This window comes from Carya illinoinensis, chromosome 2 (assembly GCF_018687715.1).
Source record: "Carya illinoinensis cultivar Pawnee chromosome 2, C.illinoinensisPawnee_v1, whole genome shotgun sequence".
NCBI classification, from domain to species: Eukaryota; Viridiplantae; Streptophyta; class Magnoliopsida; order Fagales; family Juglandaceae; genus Carya; species Carya illinoinensis.
The window spans coordinates 10570379-10590850 of record NC_056753.1 but is presented as its reverse complement, the minus strand read 5'-3'; the positions used below and the strand labels follow the sequence as shown (position 1 = coordinate 10590850).

Sequence of the window (20472 nt, the reverse complement as noted above, 5' to 3'; positions counted from 1 at the left end):
TTAATATTCTAATAATATTTTATTCAATTTTCAATTTTTATCTAAAACTATCTCATCTCTTCTTACTATTCAAACAACCTCTATGTTTGGATACACAAATACTCTCAACCTATCTCATCTCATCATTATAACTTTTTCAACATCTTATACAAAATATAATAAACAATTAAACTCTTTCAAATTTTAAAATAATAATAATATTAAAAAATAATATTTTAATTAAATTTTATTCAATTTTTAATTTTTATATAAAATTATCTTTATCTTTATCTAACTATCCGAATGGACCAACCTCACCTAAATGAGATTCAAACAAATCCTAAGTAATTTTTCCATCAAGCTCGACTGGACAACCCAAAAGATGGGCCAGACTCAGCTCAGTTACATCCTTCCATGCAAGTAAAAAAGACACTATGAATTTATGGGTCATTTGACCTGTGGGGAAAAAGCGTAATTATACCAAAATAAATTTCCTCTTGTCCCCTTACAGAAACCCTAACGGGCAAAGCCAAACCCCCTTCCGCTCTTCTCTTCCTCCTCCACTTGCGTGCAGAGTATAGAAAAGGTAGGCAGAAAAATCAACGATGGGGGAAAAGAGAAAGAAGAACAGAGGCGAAGCAGCTGGTAGGTTCGAGAGAGACAATGAGAATGGGGAATACGAGAATGAGCAGAGGAAGAAGCAGAAGAAGCAGATTGAGGATAAGGGGGAGATACTGCCCTCGATGATAAAGAACAAGGAGAAGAGGTCGGAAGTGCACGCCAAGCTCAAGCATCAGAAGAAGCTCGATAAGCGCAAGAAAATCAAGGCTCGTGACGCCGCCGAGAAGCGTGCTCTCGAGCTCGGGGAGGAGGTCGGTCGCTCGTTTTTTTGTTTTTTGTTTTCCCCTCTTTCCTTTCAAGTTTAACATTGATTAAAGAGAAGGTCGTTTTGTAATCATGCAGCCTCCGCCGAAGAACGTCCCCCGTACGATTGAAAACACCAGGGAATTTGATGAGACCGTTTGCAAGCCTGACGATGAAGAGGTGTTTTTTCCCCTATCTTCCTGGGTTTATCTATTATTTCTTTTGAGTTCTTAATTTGCTGTGTGGATTTTGTGGAATGGAAAGCTATATATTTTAGGAACTAGAAGAGAGGGCCCCTAAGTGTGTTATATCTAAAAGTAATTTTTGCATTGAGAGTTCATGGAACTAAGTTGAGCTGCCCATGTTGCAAACTGTAATCAATGTTAAAGACCTGGATAGAATTTATGGTTCATCCCCTAGTTTCAGCAAATACTAATTGAATATCTACTGCTCGTAATTTATGTACCATGGAGGCTAGCGTTAAATTTATAGCGGACACCTGTTTTTCAATTTTATTTTTATTTTTTATTTTTATTTTTTTACAAGTAAGAAAATTTATAGTGGAGACCTTATCACAATTTTACTACAGTTGGACAACTATTGGTTTTGAGGCATTTAAATTTATTTAAATCTGATTGCCAAAATATTTTGGATGAATAACTGTTATAGTGGACACGTTGATTGTTTTCATTCGCAGCTGTTTGCTGGAAATGATGCCGATGAATTCAGTGGAATCTTAAAGCGTGAGCATATTCCAAAAGTTTTAATCACCACTTGCCGTTTCAATTCAACTGTAAGTCCTCCTTTTTTCCATTTGTAATTGTCTTGATCCACCTAAGAGGCATATCATGACTGAATATCTCTAATATTATGTCAGTCTAGATGTCTGTTCTATTTGCAAGATGCTGGCTTATATGTTTTGTGTATCTTTGGTTTGTAGAGGGGACCTGCTTTCATATCAGAGCTTCTTTCTGTGATCCCAAATGCACATTACTTCAAGAGAGGAACGTACGACCTGAAAAAGGTGTGTTGGATTTTCCCCCTTGATGAGCACAAGAGTATGAGGTTCATCCATTTGTAACTATCCTTTTGACTTATCTTCCTTGTTTCGTTTTCCAGATTGTAGAATATGCAAACAAGAAGGACTTCACTTCTATTATAGTTGTCCACACCAATCGCCGGGAACCAGGTTAGTGAAGCTTCTTGCCATGATCATAGGGGATCTGTAATGTGAATGCTTATCTTAGGCTTTGATTTCCATTCCTTGGAATTTTAGAATATCAATTTATAAGTGAACTTTCAGGATAATTTAGGTGTTTTCATTCCCATTTGCTGCTGTAAGTATAATGATTCTTATTGTCAGCTATTTTGGCTGTCTTGTAGATGCTCTCCTAATAATTGGCTTGCCTGATGGACCAACTGCTCATTTCAAGCTTTCAAAGCTTCTTTTACGCAAGGATATTAAGGTCTGTTTGCTCATGACTTACTAATGTCTGTAAAATCTCTTTGACTGATGCAGTCTGTGATCCACTGTGTTTAAAAACATTAAAAGTGCATTATAAGGTAAAGCAGGCAGAGAGTTGCCTTTAATCAGCCAGTGGTGTCTCTCATTTGTGTTTTTGTTTCATTACGCTCGTTATCATTCTTACCCAAGTTCTTATATATTTTTGCCAAAATTATTTATTCTCTATCCCTTATCAAAGCATGATCGCACTGATGGTGGTTTTCCTTTCTTTCCATGCTTTTTTTTTTTTTTTTTCTGTGGTGCATCCCATTTGCAAAACATGTGGAGTTTGGATAACTAACAAGATGATGCCATTTTAGAGTCGGTTTTCGATTGAAGGAGAGGCTTTTGAGTGTTCAACTAAGGAACTGCTATGTGTTCTCAAAATCATTCATAGGAGCAGAGGTCTTCTTCATTCTGTGTTTTTAGGAAAGGTCAGTGTGTTATGCTTTGTGAAAACGATAGAGGCCATTGGGAAGGTTAGAGAAACACAATGCATTGTGATATCTTCAAGAGTTGACAACCAAGCTTGCATAGCTCAACAATGCTCCAATAACAATGGAAGGTCTTTAGCTATGGGGATGTACAAGAGTCCTAAATGATTCATTGCCATACTAAAGGAAGAAAATCAGGGGGCTAGGAATACTTTGCCAATGAGCCCTTGAAGGTGGCACTCACTTTTATAAGCCATTTGCCTGTCGACATAAGATTAGACTACCACACAAGAAAGACTTTGTGTGGTTCCTTGTCAAACCAAGCACCATATGATTAGGATAGGCGGGGGGTTAAGATTAGTCTGCTTCATAAAATTAGGATAGGTCTACATCAGCCATGTTAAATCCACTAAAGCCACTTTTATCAAGACAAACCACCTTAATGCTTGAAAGTGATTATATTGGCACCACAGGAGTTAGGCCGACTTTACATTGGATTTAACAAAGACAACTAAGGTCTAATACACTGAAAAGAACCAGGGGCCAAGATTCTAAAAGTGGTTCTATTAGGGATGTGATCCAATTCAAGAAGGTTTGGGGAGGGCTCGATCAAGGACATGATGGTAGGTGTAGAGATGCCCTCACTCCTAGACCCCTACAATTTTGACAACTGCGATAGTTGCCAAGTCACAGTTAGGTTCCATTGGTATCATCACCAACTCAGAAAATCTAGTACATTGAAGAGGAGGGGTTAGGTGGTGGTTGAGGGAGGGATGAGCAGCTATTGAAGGTGGCCTCCTAAAATTGCTAGTTATCTTTTAGTGGTTGACCATCTACAATCTTTGAATGTACATAAACAATTGAATCAATTTCTGGTCCTTTGACAGATGATTGGAAAGTGCATATATTTTTCACAATTTTTAGCTCCCGTACTCAAATCAGTGTTTGTGAAAGTGCTAGGCGCACTTAAGTGCAAACAATTTCTAAAGCCTAGGTGCAAAGCACAAGTGCATGCCTGAATGAAGTAAAGAGCGTATTTTTAGGGAAGTAATTATAAAAAAAATTAAAAATAAAAGTATATTTTTTTGTTTTATAGTATCCAACTTTGAAAAGAAAATGGAATGACCATCATGGAGTGGCCAAAACTAGGCCACCCACATGGTGGCTGAGCTTTACTTAAACATAATATAAATCTATTGATCTTTACTTAATATGCACATATGCGATACTTGATAGCGACTCATAAAAATAATATTTGATAGCCATAATCAAATTAATGTACATGGTTGAATCAAAATATACCCGAAAGGCCACAACCAAGAAAGCTCAAGAATTGTAGGTATTGACTTCTATGATAACATAAGCAATCAAGTAATAATCCATCTACTTTGATTTTTATAATGTTCTAGGTCTTGAAACGATAATTTTATAATTTCTTTTTAAAGTTTACAAAAGTGTGCTCTTCTACTCTTTGAGCCCACCCCAAAAGCCACAAAAAGCGTGCTTTTGTAAATGCGCTTTACTTTTGGTGTGCATAGTGCTTCACTTTTGGTACGTGTAGTGCTTCAGCCTTGGCACTTAGTGCTGAAGCGCGCTTTTACCAACAGAATCAACTAGTTTGAGTGGAGTGGAAGATAGGATATGGTGAATCCCATCTAACACCCTAATCCTAAATCAGGAATATGAATAGTCCACATAGAGTGGGTAGATTATTATTATTTTTTTGATTGGCATTGGGTGTCCGAGAACTGTGTCACGACTAATCCCAAGGGTGCATGGGCCCTTGGCTAGAAATTTTCTGCAAGTACACATCTGGTAATTTAAGAAGAAAATCCCCTGATGGCCCCTAGAGGTTGTTTGCACTCAATAGGATTCGAACCTTAGCCCTTGGAGGGACCATACCACCAAGATCAAGGCTTTTACCACTTGTGCCAACCCCTAGGTGTTTTGAGTGGGTTAGTAATTGGTGCTGAGTCCCACATTGGCTACTTTCTAGTTGAAACTAGGCTCCCATTTAACATCCTAGTCCCACATCGGGAGTATGAATAATGCACAGAGAGTGTAGATTATAAATATAGTAATTAGTGCTAAGTCCCACATTGGCTACTTCCTAGGTGAAACTGGGCTTTATATTCTATGGAATCTTCAAATGGACTAGTTTTTGGGGTTATAGCGTAAATGTGGTGAGCAATTTTCACGCATCACATCCCATCCAAGAGGAGAACATTGTGGTTCCACATTCTGCCATGTTCTTATAACCCAAGAGTATAGTTGTTTTCCTCTGAATAGCATTTGGCACAACAACAGCCCCAGGAGGGTGGCATTCTTTGTATTTACAACATCTCATAAGGAAGAAGACGCCTTGCTGACTGATTGGTGTTATGTTTGAAAAGTAGTGGGAAATCAATTGATCATATCCTGCTTCACTATGAAGTGGCTAGAGCTTTGTGGCATTAGATTTTTCACCTTGGGATGAAGCGGCTTATGCCTAAAGGGGTGGTGGAGTTATTGGCTTGCTGGAAAGGGTAGATGGGGTATTCATACTGGGTAGAAGTTTGTATGAACCTATTGCTGCTAGCAGGTTCAATTAAATATTTTATTTGTTAACTAGCTATAGGTTGACTCAGGAAAATTGGCTGAAACATTAATTTGAATGTTGCATAAAATCAGAACCATGAGTAATATTGCCTCGTATGTATATTGATCAAAAAAAGATATTGACTCTTACATGTAATATTGCCTTCTATTGTATTTGTTGACGAGTACAACCGATCAAAATTTGTTACATTCGCTGCAAGTGCTTATTGGATATAGTAGCATTAGGCTAACTCAAAGAAGATTTGACAAAAGCGGAAATTTGAAAAAACCAAGGAAATGAAATAGGAATTTATGGGCATATAACGACCTTTATATTCATTCTAGTAATATTATTAATTTTTTCTTTCATAAGTAGGAAACTAATATTATATAAAGATTTTTTGGAAGTTCTGCTCTCTTGTATTCATCGTCCCTTCTTTCTCCCCCCTTCCATTTGCTTTCAGAATCATGGAAATCCAACCAGTCACAAGCCTGAGCTTGTTCTGAATAACTTCACAACACGCCTGGGTCATCGTATTGGAAGGTACATTCTTTTTATTTTTTATTTTATTTTATTTTATTTTTTATGTAATTAAGGATGAACATCTTGGAGTCATTTGCAGAATTATGCAGATGTGCTGCTAATTAAACATAGAACCCAAGATTTTATATTGTCTAATAATTTAATTGAAAGTTGAGCGCATCTTTGTTTTCATATCTTATACATGTGTTCCAAGTAATCAAGATGTTAGTGTTTTTCAAATCTCTGTCCTTAATAGATTTCTTTATTATTTTGTTACCTTTAGATTAATACAGTCACTTTTCCCCCAAGATCCCAATTTTCGTGGTCGGCGAGTGGTCACATTCCACAATCAACGAGACTTTATATTCTTCCGGCATCATCGGTGTGTTTCTGTAGCTTTTGTAAGCTACCTTAATTAAAAATCCTGTTATGTTTCTTAGGATTTGTTTTTCTGAAACAGACATGCTGTTGTGTTCAGGTACATTTTTGAAAGCAAAGAAAGCAAGCAGAATGACGCAGAAGGTAAAAAGGCCAAGGATGCAAAGGCTGAGAAAGCCTCCCAAGAAAAAGTTCTTGCCCGCCTTCAGGTCCGTGTTAACTAATTTATTTGTTAGTCGCATTTTATTTAGAGTTGACATTATGCCCTTCACAAATTTCTCCAAAAGGGCCTTTTCCCTCCCTGCCTTTTGATAAACATATGGGAATTGGGCCTGAGACTCCACTATCACACTTCGTTCCCGGGGGCGAGTCCTTTTAATCAAAATCAATAATAGTAAGAACTTAAATAAAAAATTTATTAATGACACCGTCATTATTTCTCAAAAGTTCATCCAGGGAGAATAAATTAAACAATAAATATTCTCTTAAATCTGACAAAACTCTGGTGCCACTTGACACTTACCTCTTCACTATTATAATCCTGCCCTTGTGCCTTCTATTCCTGATACTGACGCGATCAGTAATGTCATCGGAAAAAAAGTTAGGAAATAAACAAGTGAGTCCATGGACTTTGTAAGCAGTGAACGCATACTAGTGTCAAGACAGGAGCTAGTACGTTTGCAGAGAATGCAAAAATTGCCAAAACAACAAAGCTGAATTTCATAAAAACCTTTTACAGAACAATCAGAAAGCACCATAACCTTTAAGCAATAGCCAAAACGGTGATAGTATCAGTATCAGTATCAGAGGTCATGTTTACCCTCGTGGCCAGGTTGTGCATCTTGGAAGCCCAGTGACTACAGTCATCAATATAGAGATCATTTTTACAATTTTCTGTAGAAAACACTTTGTGGAAAAATTACTCATTTCTACACCATTCACGACATTTTTCAATTCAGATATCTAGATATAGAGAGAGAAGTGCAGAATAATAACTGGGGTAGTTTCATAGCAAAACATGCAAGTTTCTCAAAAATCAACCTCAATTAATTTTAGAAAAATCTAGCATAGGAGCACAGCTTCCTTGAACTTGTTAACATCATTGAATTGCCTCACAGCCATTTCAAGCAAAAATTTAGTTGTAACCTAAACATAATTAACACAATCTATTAGTAATACAACTGGTCACTGCTTTTAAGAATAAAACCGATCATACCGAAAATTCTATAGCAGTTCCCAATGGCCCAAAATACATTAGATATATTGACCCGACTGTAATATGGGTGCATTGATGGCTATTTCCGGTGATGATTGCCGGAAATAGTTCTCTGAGTCTCTGTGGTATGGGGTGGTCGGTGGCTATGGTAGAAGTAGTGTTTTAGGTGGAGAGACAATTGGAATTCATAAAACACATGAAGAGCCTTTGCGGCTCAACGATGGTCCAACGTACATGTTAGATTTTTATATTTTCCCGAATATGGTGGAGGTTGGCAAGGTGTTCTAGTCATTCCAATAGGGTATGAAGGTCTAGGTGGGAGAAATTTGTTGTCGAGTTACGAAGATTCGCTGCTGTGTTTTTGTTTTGCATTCTTGGAGATGGGTCATGGGAGGAAAGCCAAATGAACACATCTGGTCACGAGAACAACAATATGAAGCTGAAGCAAAGCGCAATTACAGTGGCGAGGTGATCATATGCTGAAGCTCTGAATACGGGTCATGCTTCGGTGACTCAGTTTGATAATAGGGGCAGTAAGGGGAACTGTGAAAGTGATCTGAAGCCTCTACAGATCACGCATGGGCAAACCCTAGGCAGAAGGGATCTAACTCCTTTTAAAGCTTAAGAACAGTTTCTTACATAACAAGGGATGGTTTTGGTCTTCCCAATGGCAATATGGCTGAAAGAAATACATTAAGAGGATGTTTGGGTAATGAAATGAGATGAGAATTTTGTGAATAGTAGGGAATTGGTTTGTGAATGGTAGTGAGATAGTTTGAGTCAAGATGTTTTATTGAATTTTGGGAAAGGAGAGCAAAAGTTGAATAAAAATATTATAGAGTTAAAATATTGTTTGAATTTAATTTTTTATATTATTATTTTTTTTTTAAATTTGAAAAAGTTGTATTGTTTTTTGTGTTTTGTTTGAAAGTTTGGGAAAATTGTAATGATCAGGTAATGATTAGATGAAAAAGTTAAATATTTGAAATTGAAAAATGTTCCTATACGAGTGATGTTTGGGAATGAAATTTTGAGAAATTTTGAGATGAGATGAGATCATCTCACTTCCCAAACAATCCCTAAAAGAGATGAATAACCAGCTTATTGAGTTGAAGGCAGTTGTTGCCTTGTTATTTGCAAAACTTGATTTTCTTTCGGGAGGTGGTAATGGGGATGTAAGGCCCAATAGGTGGGATCCCGTGATTGGCCTGAATCATAAGTCATTTACACAAAGGAGTGGCTTGGGTGTGATAAGAGATGGGCCGAATTCTATAAAATCAGATAAAGGAAAAAAGAAAGTTGGGTTTGGCCCAGTTTTTATATCCCGATATTGGAGAATGTGGTGGATCAAAAGGAGAATCGGGTCGAAAACCAAGTCATCTATATTCGAAGTGGGTTCTATGTTGGGTATCGGTATAGATCTGGCTGAAATGGACTGCCCTCCACCACGGGTGACACAGAAAAGTTTGCCGATGAGTGCTACACCCTTGGTTAGTGTAACACCCCATTCTTGTAGGATAGGGATGTTACTAACATACATAACATATTGCTCGGTAAAGAGATTCATATCCTGAGATACCGCATTTATTGAAAACCTTAATTAAATTGAACATAACTATTTATTTGGAAACTTAAAACTGAAAATGTAAAATAAAAACATAAACTAACCCTACGCGTGACTTTTTATCCAAAAACATAAAAGAACTAAGTCCTTGCACTAGATCTACTCCTGGTCCTCCAGCTTTACGTCCTTACAACCATCATCTGTGACATTTAAACATAGAAGAGAACAAAGAAACAAACAAAAATGAGTTGAATACTCAATAAATAGTACATCATACCGTAAAATATAACTTAACAAGACTTAATTTTTGAAAGACTTCAAACAAACATATATCATTCACAGATTCTCGTAGCATGTCTATTCATCATCAACATGAGTGGAAACATACATAATCATGGCGAACATATAAACGTAAATGCATAATTTACTTGTTTATCTTGTCTCTCACTTATTATATGGTGAACCACGCTTGAGTTCATGGTACCTGATAACTTGTCATAGCATGGAGTGAAACACATTTGAGTCCGTGCTTCACTTAACATAAGATGAACTACGCTTGAGTCCGTGGCACCGCATAACGTAACTTGTGGTGAACACCCTTAGGTCCGTGTCACCCTTAACATAACTTTTGATGAACATGCTTAGGTCCGTGTCATCCTTAACATAGCTTATGATGAACATGCTTAGGCCGTGTCATCCTTAACATAACTTGAAGTGAAACACGCTTAGGTCTGTGGCACCATCTTATCATAGCTTGTGGTGAACACGCTTAGATCCATGTCACCCTTAAACATCTTATCTTTCTAATTGCATGAGAACTTATTTAATATCATGAATTTTTCTAGCGTGGCATATACTTGCAAATAGCATAGCATAACATGGCATATCTTTGTACGTGGCATGATATGATCTAAGTTCTATATGAACTTTACCTAACATACTTGATCTAAATACTTCATGATATTACATAGCATATAAGATTTAATCACTACATGAACATGGCATACATGATCTAAGCACTACATGAATATGGCATACATAATCTAGCTATTTTATTACATGGCATACTTGACTTAAATGACTACATGAACATTTCATGGCTTCCATCTGATTTAGAATTATTTACTCCATCAAACAACAATTCATTCATACAAGCATAATGTCATAATTCATCAAAGATCATGAAGGGAATCTAACCATGACTCAACTCGTAGCGTAGCGTAGACAAACATCATATTTTCATATACCATTAGAGAATTTACAGTGCACATGCAATTATATGATCATACTAATTATCTTTTAGCGCTGCTTCCACAATCTCATGTCGTAGCTCGTAACCTATATGAGGCACTAATCGTTACTAAATTTTCTAAAAAAATGTATCATGGCATTCTAAATACTTAAAATAATACCAAAGGGATAATTTAATAAATATTCAATATACAAAGATTTCATAAAAGAATAATTTTTAAAACTCATAACATAATACTTAAAACATATATCTTAATACTTTTTATAAAAATTATTTAAAGGTCAATTGGAATGTTAACTAAAATAATAGGCTGAAACAATATAAAAGAATTATTTAAAATATGCTTAAAAGCCCTTAAATATTTTCTATAAAAATGAGTCTAAGACTAATATATTTATTTAAGTAAAACTTTGGTCTGATTTAAATTTCAGCTCAGCCCCAATTACAGAAAAACCCATTTAAAGTTACTAGAACAGTTTCTGTAAATACAACCAGCCCATTAAAATAATCAAGCCCACAAGAAATCAACTCACTTAACTATTAAGATTGTTTCTCCATAAAACCACCCCACCCGATTTAAAACATTAGCCCAAAAACAATCAAAACCCAACCCCAGCAAAACTCATCTTATTGAGAAGGGAATTTTGGGAAAGGCATAGAAAAAGAATTAAAAGTATTACGTTACCAACGGAAGAACAATAAGCCGAGTGGCAAAGGGGAGATCGGACTCACCGAGAGGCGAATCAAGTCACTGGTGGGTCTGGGTGCTGGTCACAGAGGCACAAGCTGGCCGACAGTTCAGAAATGGCGCGAGGTGGTAGTGGGTGCCTGGCAAGCGGGTTCTGGGCAGTTCAGGTGGTGCTCCGACGAACTCTGTGTGGTCGATGGTGGCTGGCCACCACAACCCATGGTTGTGGTCAGTAACGGCAAAGGGAAAAACGACGGGAAAGGCTTAAACGGCGCTGACGTACGTTGAGGTGGGAGGAAAACTCATAGATGGCGGGCTTTGTGGTGGATTCCGGTGAAGTGGCGGCTGTTTGGTTGCAGGAGGTGGGTTCTTGGCTCGTAGAGGCTGCTATGGTGGTTAAAGGTTTCTTGTGTTTAAATTTGAGGGTTCGTGGAATTTATAGATGAGGGAGAGAAGATAAATTCTGGAGTTAGGAGTTTGAATTCAACTAAACTTTGGAGAACTACTCCCACGAGGAAAGAAAAACCGAGATGATAAGAGTTTTGAAGTGTTTGAAAAAAAATATTTTTCTAATTAGGAAATCAAACAGAGAATCAAAAGGGGCTTTATAGTTATCAAAAGATGAATCCTATTCAAAATCAAATTACTACCTCAAAACATATCTAATAAAATAATAATAATAATAAAATCATACTTTTAGGATTGGATGTTACAGTTAGTGTTCTCCTCGACGACAAGACGGCATCCATGCCGGTGTTGAAGGAAAATTGTGAATGGTGTAACGCTGAGGCTTGGGGGAGGCGTGGGTCTGTTAGAGTGGCACAAAAAGGATCACTGGTGAGTGTTGCACCTCTGGTCAATGTTCTCTCTAATGAAATGATGACACCCATGGTAGAGGTGAAGGAACTTGAGGTATTGCTGAGACTTGGGGGAGTTTTTGGGTTTGCCACCAACCCAGAAATCCAAATACTGACCATGGCCACGCCACCCGTGACATAGAGAACCAATTTCTTAGTACCTCTTCAAGCACCCTGTGGGTCAAACACAGCTTTGGACAAGGTAGAGACAACAACAATGTTGTTGTTGAGGAGGTGCGGGATTTGTATGCAAGAGATAGTGTGGAGGAAATGATGGCGTTGTCGTTGGTGCGTTACAAGGAGGAATATTTAGGGTTTGGTGTATAATTTGGAGCCGAGTCCGCAGAAGATGTTGTTCCCTTGGTATCTCTTCCACCGATCAACAATATAGCTGGTTCACCATCGCATTGGGGTTTGCAAAAGGTTAACGAGATATAAAAATGTGTGGGGATTACATTTGAGGTGTCGAGGACCAATTCACAACACTCCTCACTGCAATTGAGGTAGGTCACTTACTTGGAACAAAATCAAGATCTTAGAAGAGCAAGGAGTTAAAGTGTCTTTACTTGGGTAATCAACTATAATGCTAAGTGAGGTAGTCCAAGTCGAGGGAGGACTAGAGCGAGGGTAGAATCAGTTGTATTATGAAGCCCAAGATTTTAACTTTGAATGTTGAGGGACTAAAGATATTTCTTGTGGGATCGTTTGGAGTTTACAGGTATTGAGGAGTGTGTTGGGGAATTTACAGTGGCTTGCTTTTTTTTATTTTTTTTATTTTTTTAAAAGGTGGTTATTGATTTCAATTGGGCCTTTTTCGGAGTTTATGGGCCAAACTTGGATTGGTGGGACGTGCCTTGGTGCATTGGTGGAGGACTAGAGGGAGGATAGAACAAGTTGTATTATGAAGCTAAAGATTTTAACTTAGAATGTCTAGGGACTAAATATATTTCTCATAGGATCATTTGGAGTTTACAAATATTTAGAAGTGTGTTGAGGAATTTACAGTGGCTTGCTTTTTTAATTTAAAAAAAGTAGCTATTGATTTCAAGTGGGCTTTTGTCAGAGTTTATGGGCCAAACTTGTATTGGCGGGACATGCCTTGGTGTGTTGGTGGTGGCTTCAACATTCCCAAGTGAGAGATCGGGGATGCACGTCTTTTTCCCAAGCGATTTGAGGATCATTCACATGGTCATCCAATCGGGCTTGGTCTAGATTGGATAGGTTTCTAATTTCTCCCGCTTGGGCTTTGTTTAGATCATTTCCCTATTATGGGCTTAACGTTCATGATTTCCTTGTATCTATTTTTGCTCCCTACTTAGGTATTTTCTCTTGTTTATATTCAGTATACTTGGCTATCCATATTGATATTAATAATTTTTTTTTAGAAAAAAACAAATCTAGACACACCTGATCAGTACCAAATCTCAATCTAGTCCTTCATCTATTCCCAAGCATATTCTTATACTCCCCGAAACTAATTAGATTCCAATTCTTCCCCATACAACAACCCACACTACAAACATCCAAGAGAGACATTTTCTAGAATGCCCCAAGGGAGGCCCAAGCAACATCTGGGGTTGTATTTCAAAATGACTAGTCAATGATACAATTGGAGTTTCATTAGAACCATTATAAAGGGCAAGAACTTGTCCTTCCTTAGCAATGTAGGATCCGATACACCATCTACCTGTATAACTTAGATTGGGGTTATCACATTTTCACTCCATAAAAGAAGGCCATTCAAAGCTTCTAAAATTTTCACCGAGTTGTTGGGCAATAGATCTCTAATCGAAGAGATCTCATGGAGACAAAAGTCAAGGGCTTTGTGGCTTCGGGAGGGCGATAAATGTACAAAGTGTTTTCACCGAGTTGCTAATGCACATAGGCGGTTTAATTCCATCGAGTCCATTAACATAGATGGTGGTGCATCCTCAGATCAGGTTGTGATAAAGGAGCATGTGGCTGGCCATTTCGAATATTTGTTGTCGGAACCTCATGCATGGAGGCCTACTGTTGATGGTTTAGTCTTTGAGGCTTTTGACCAAAATAGTGCGGCCTGGTTGGAGAGACCATTTGAAGAGGAAGAGGTACATCAAGTAACTAGGAAAATGAATAAGGATAAAGCTCCAGGATCGGATGGTTTCACTATGGCTTTTTTCCATACTTGTTGGGAAGTGGTGAGGGAGGATGTGTTGCTGGTTTTTCAGGAGTTTTTCATTGATGGAAAATTTGAGAAAAGTTTAAATGCTACTTTTATTGCTCTCGTCTCTAAAAAGGCTGGTGCAATAGAGGTCCAAGATTACAGGCTGATTAGCTTTGTGGGCAGCGTGTATAAGATGATTTCAAAAGTTCTTGCCAATAGCATGAGCACGGTCATGATGAAGATTATTTCTAAGACACAAAATGTCTTTGCGAGAGGGAGACAAATTTTGGACTCGGTCCTTATAGCTAATGAATGCTTGGATAGCAGGATCAAGTCGGGAGCTTCAGGTATTATTTGCAAATTAGATATGGAGAAGGCATATGACTATGTTAATTGGGATTTCTTGATATATATGCTGGGGAGATGTGGTTTTGGGGAAAGATGGAGGAAATGGATGAGGCATTGTGTGTTAACGACTTGCTTCTCGGTTTTGGTAAATGGTGATCCAATGGGCTTCTTTAATAGTTTGAGGGGACTACGCCAAGGTGATCCATTATCACCCCTCTTGTTTGTGCTAGTAATGGAGGCGCTAAGTAGAATGGTGTCAGTTGCAGTAGAGGGAGGATTCTTCTCAGGCTTCTTAATGGGAGATATACACAGCCCTACCATTATTTCTCACCTTTTGTTTGTTGATGACACCTTGCTATTTTGTGAGGCAAATGCAGCGCATATCCAATCCTTGAAGGCCATCTTACTTTGTTTTGAAGCGGTATTCAGGTTGAAGATTAATCTTGTTAAGACGAAGATGGTCGCAGTCGGTGATGTAAACAATGTTAGGGGGTTGGCTAACATTTTGGGTTGTGTGGTTTCTTTGTTGCCATTGAAGTACCTTGGTCTTCCGTTAGGGGCTTCTTTCAAAGCTAAGACAATTTGGGAGGTGGTGTTGGAAAAATTTGAGCGGAGGCTAGCCGGGTGGAAAATGTTGTATTTATCTAAAAGGGGGCAGATCACATTTATCAAGAGCACTTTATCAAACCTTCCCACATACTATCTGTCTTTATTTTCCCTCTCCGCTAGCATTGCAACTAGAATTGAGAAAATTCAGCATGATTTTTTGTGGAATGGAATAGGTGATGAGTTTAAATTCCACTTAGTGGGGTGGGATAAGGTATGCTCTCCTTTGAGGGATGGTGGCTTGGAGGTTCGTAATGTGAGGGATTTCAATAAGGCTCTGTTTGGTAAATGGTTGTGGCATTATAACTATGAGAGGAAAGCCTTATGGAAAGGGGTGATCGACACGATGTATGGTAGTGAACGCGGGGGGGGGGGGGTTGGTGTTCTAAAGAGGGTAGGGGGACTTATGGAGTGGGGCTATGGAAGTATGTATGGAAAGGTTAGTGCTCATTTGCTAGTAATACCCGGTTGTGTGTCGGGGATGGTAGCAGGATCAGCTTTTGGAAGGATGTGTGGGTGGGAGACACGGCCTTGAAGGATATTTATCCCATGATTTTCAGTATTGCAAATAAAAAAGAAGCTATAGTGGCTGATTTGCGGGTTATCAATCAAGGGTCTCAGGAGTGGAACATTAGTTACTAGGGATGCCTATGATTGGGAAGTGACTCTTTTGGTGGAGTTTTTGAACTTGCTGTACAACACTCCTATTGCTGCCACAATTGAAGACTTGTTGGAATGGAGACCCTCTAGGAAAGGGAAGTTTTCGGTATGCTCCTTTTATGACTCTATTACTATGCAACAAAGACAACTTACCTTGGAAGAACATATGGAGGAGTAAAGCACCAACCAAGGCTGCATTCTTTGTCTGGACAGCTGCTCTAGGGAAGATTATGACCATAGATAATCTTAGATGACGTGGCCTTATAATCACGGATTGGTGCTGTTTGTGCAAAAATAGTGGTGATATGGCATACCATCTACTTTTACGTTGTGATTTTACTCTAGATATTTGGAACTATTTTTTTAGCAGAATGGGAATAGCATGGGTAATGCCAGGTAGGGTGGTTGAATTGTTAGCTAGCTGGAGAGGGATCTCTAGGACACCACAGATCGCAGCTGTGGAAGAAATGTATTTTTTGGTGTATATGGTGTTAAAGAAATGAGAGGCTTTTTGAGGATCATGAGCGTTCCTTGGATGAGTTTAAGAGTTTTATTTGGAAGACTTTGTTTTTGTGGGCCATTGCTTTAGATTTGAATGGTCTCAGCTTTCATGATTTCCTTGTAACTGTTTCTAACTCTTAAATAGGTGTATTCACATGTATACTTCTAGCGTACCGGAGTTATGCCTATCTGTATATCAATGAAATAACTTATTACTTTAAAAAAAAAAAAAAAAATTCCCTTTAACCAGACCATACTAATTTCTCCACTTCCATTTAAACCATGTACTCGACTACAATATAATCTTCAAGATTTAACTACAAATTGTTTTTTTATAAGTAAGATTTAACTACAAATTAAAACTCTGTCCGTGGCAATAACCCCACAATGCCAATTCTTCTAACTCGTTTACTACCCAACTTCAAGCCAACCCAAAAGAACTTCCAAAAATTTGTCTATAACTGGCTAAACTACTCCAACTATGAATACATATATTCATAAATATTTCGTAAACGCCCACTACCTAACATGTCGATCCATTTAATCAAGTCCAACCACATATATCAATATGTTTCAACCACAAACTCCCGTTGTAAACAATTTAACTACTTGCATAAAAGTACCCCGTTGCATCTCTATTAGCCATCAACCTGAGACCTAATTGACTAATTTTCACTGAAATTAAACCTATTTACACCCCTTTGGCTGTGATACAACAGAACCCACCTTCAGGAAATTAACATATAGATTGACAGAGCCACCAAATTACCAATTCCCAACTGGACTTTAACATCAAATCATCAAACCTGCAATATGATGGTTTAAGTGATTTACCCATTGTTTGTTTACAACAAAAATTGAGTTGAGCGCAAGCAATGTGGTGATCGGCTGAGTCTGGTGGTGGAGTGGCACAACAGTGGGAAGCAGATGAGCATTTGAGAGAGGTAGAGCAACAACTATATAGAGGGAAACGGGGAGAATGGAAGAGAGTAAGGAAGAGGGAGGGAGAGAGAAAGTCCCCTGCGGCGGCATTGTGTGGCAGAGCTGAAACAAAGTGGAGTGGCATGGTGTGGCAGGGTTTTGTGGTGTCGGCAGTGTGGAGCTCTTACGTGTAGAGAGAGAGAGAGATGGGATAGAGAGAGGAAACAGACTGGGAGAGGGGAAAATGCTGTTGCTGGGTCATGCAGCAAGAGAGAGAAACGAAGTGGGAAGAGAGGAAGGTGACCAGGAGAGAGGGAGGCGTATTTTGCTCACTGCAGAGATGAGAGATAGACGCAGAGTTGAATGGGGAAAATAAAAGGAGGGTTTGGGCATTGGTCAAAAGGCACAGTTTTTCTCTTCCAACGGGCAGGCTTGGGCCTTACATCAGTTGGGCTTTGGGCCTTTTTTAAAAAAAAAAAAATTTGGGTTACACCTCTAAAGGGCTGTATCATGACACACACTATCAATGTAAACGCCTATATTACCCTCTTTGCCCCTTGTATGCCTAGAGTCTGGTCAATACAATAGATGGAAGTCAGGGAAAGTATTGGGATGCATTGCTTAGGTACTGGATATTGTTCACTTTCACAAAGCATCTTATCTTATCTCATCTAATCATTACAACTTTCCCAAATTCCCATACAAAATAAAATAAAAAATTCAACTTTTTAAAATTCCAAAACAAAAATAATATGAAAAACATATATTCTAACAGTATTTTATTCAACTTTCAATTTTTATCTCAACTCGTCTGCAAAAACAAACGAGACCGAGTTTTGATTGTATGCATAGGCATAAACAAGTTGCCCATATAATAAAATCACCAAATGCTGCTCGACCCCTGAAGAAAAGGACACTCCGGCCTAACTACTCTTCCTTATCTGTTGTGCTCTGTCTGAGATAAGGAGCAAGAGGCTAGACGGAAGAATCGATTTTGTTGTAAAAGAGATCCCCCTAACCTTTCCAAAGATTGGCTTTGAAGTTAAAGAGTAGATTTCCCTTGTTTCGGTATATGTTTGAATGTGATTAGATATTAAGTTGGATTTAAATGGTTTTTCTCTCCTTTTGTCCTAAATCTTAATATGGTATAAATGTTCAGTTGCGCCTAAAAAAAGGGCAAACAAGAGCAGGAAAATGTATATGTAAATGCTTCCTTTGCTCCATTTACATCGATGATATAGAATATATGGGCTGTAAAGTAGGTAAGTTAAAAAAAAAAAAAAAAAAACCTTGTTTCCTGTTAGAACTTGGAAGATATCAAGTCAGCATTGAAATCAGTAAATCACCTCCAGATCTCAAGTTGCTAAAGTTTTATGAAATAAAATTGAATTGTGAACTCCTATGGCCACCTTGTGGATACCTCTTACTTCTCTGGACCTACATTAACAATTCCGATGGCTTCATTTTAAGTTTAGCATCAATTGTATGGGGCTATATTTTTTTTATCAATTGAGGTCTGTGTCAGCTATAAAATGTATGGTAACATGATAAACACGCAGGAGTGTGGCCCTCGATTTACATTGAAGTTGATCAGCCTGCAGAATGGCACGTTTGATACCAAAGGCGGGGAATATGAGTGGGTTCACAAGGTATTTCACTTACAAACCAAATCAAGCTGCTCATTTGATGTGCCAGCTTTTAATTTTGTTCTTAGGAAAAAAAAAAAAAAAAAAAAAAAAAAAAAAAAAAAAGAAGAAAGAAAATTGCTCATGCCTCTGATACTTCTATTTGTTTCCTTTTCCAATTTGAATGTTAGCCGGAAATGGACACAAGCCGAAGGAGATTTTTCTTGTGACTTGCTTTGGAATACTTCTATCATGCTCCTTCAGAGTGGAATAGAAGCATTTTCAGGTGGAGGGGTGATACGTGACATGAGGTTGAAAGTTATACTTGTCACTCTCAATATGCTCACTGACTCGGCTTTTATATTTAATGATAATTGATACCTTTAGATCATCAGTTTTGGCCATTTATGTATTTGGTAATCATTAAAAAAAAATTATTTTACACATGGAACTCGTTGTTTTGTCTCAATCGTTATATTATGTAATTCATTAAATTTTATGTCCTGATAATTGCCCATTCTTTGAGGTGCAATGAGACTTTACTCCTTCCACTTGGTATTCCATTCTATCATGAGGGTGCATGCCCTTTTGAGTACATGAAGGCAGATCAAAACGAATATACCTCCAAAAGCAGCAACTCTCAAGGTTGGCCTTTCTGGGGGGGAGTTTGTCGCTAGATAAACCGAGTCCATCAATATCAAGATCCAAGCTACACTTTCCAGCCACGGCCTAATAAGTGTAATATTGGCTGTTTTCTCGCCGGAAAGTCTGCAGACAATCCTTAAACATAGAACACCCACAACTGTAAATGTGGTCAGTGACCACCCCCTGTAGGACACTAACAACCCACCAACAATCAAAACCTCATTCCTACACACACAAGATGCACACTCACCTGAAAAGGTTGATGTCACTAGGGCATCATAACCTGTATAGTAAGGTAGGAGAATAGAGTCCAGGTATAGGCTTGCATGTACAATTCCAGAAATTGTTGATGCCTCAAAGAAAGCATATTTGAGGTCTTTGTTAGCCCCATGGTCGAAGGTCAGAGCAGAAATGTGAACTAATTGGAGGATTGCAGGGCCAATGCTCGAGAGAGGAAACACGGAGTCAATTCGGTGGCCTTTCGCCAGTGTCAAGAGGATTACTGGGAGAGAAACTGGACCAGATGGCAGTAGGTATCTCTTTGACTGACCAAGGGAAGGTTGCCCTCTTCTTGATATGTCCATTACCATAATGACCAGGGTTGTCAAGTATGAGGCTAGTGTGAAGAGAAATACTAGTATGTCCACAGCAGGTGGATAGTTGCCAGGGTAATTGCTGTCGCAGAAGTAGTGATAAGGGCAGTCAATGGGATCCAAGGTTTCTTCAAGCTGCCATCTAATGCATTTGAAGAATTTGATGCGGACATCTTCCGGTACCGCCCATTCGGGTTGAAGTGCTGAATATGGTGGTGGCAGTGGTTGCCTAATCATGGTGTTTGCCTAACAATTTCTTCTTTTTCTTGGTATGTCTTTGTGGTGGGAATGATGGCATTGATCTAACAAATATAAGAACATTGGCCTTCCGTTAGTTGAGATGTTTCGGTTGAAGGCGTTTTGGACAGAGAGAGGTGAACAAATAAATTTTATTTTCTTTTTAATTTTTCCTAGAATCGTGAAGTTTCGACTTCTTCTTATATGCCATGAGAACACTTTTATTTTAGTAAAACAAAGAAAGTAGGATATTGGAATTGTTAGAATGAAGCAATATCACAGGTGGGTTGGTGTAGGTGAAAGAGAGCAAAGGGGGTCGGTGATGGAGGAGGTTCAGAGAGGCAGCTTGATTTCAAA

The 20472-nt window shown here is 38.3% G+C and overlaps 2 protein-coding genes across 2 annotated transcripts; one reads left to right on the top strand and one right to left on the bottom strand.

Moving 5' to 3' along the window:
- The first annotated feature begins 428 nt into the window (after window positions 1-428).
- LOC122300095 (ribosome production factor 1) lies at window positions 429-19150 on the top strand. The gene is made up of 11 exons (XM_043110497.1): window positions 429-851; window positions 943-1023; window positions 1541-1636; window positions 1784-1867; window positions 1963-2032; window positions 2227-2309; window positions 5823-5902; window positions 6165-6263; window positions 6360-6468; window positions 18575-18664; window positions 18832-19150. The coding sequence occupies exons 1-11, from the start codon at window positions 585-587 to the stop codon at window positions 18868-18870; spliced, it is 1098 nt and encodes a 365-aa protein (XP_042966431.1). The 5' UTR covers window positions 429-584; the 3' UTR covers window positions 18871-19150.
- On the bottom strand, window positions 18734-20152 carry LOC122300096. The gene has a single exon (XM_043110498.1). It carries the CDS (start codon window positions 20113-20115, stop codon window positions 19180-19182), a length of 936 nt encoding a protein of 311 aa, XP_042966432.1. The 5' UTR covers window positions 20116-20152; the 3' UTR covers window positions 18734-19179.
- Window positions 20153-20472: the final 320 nt, after the last annotated feature.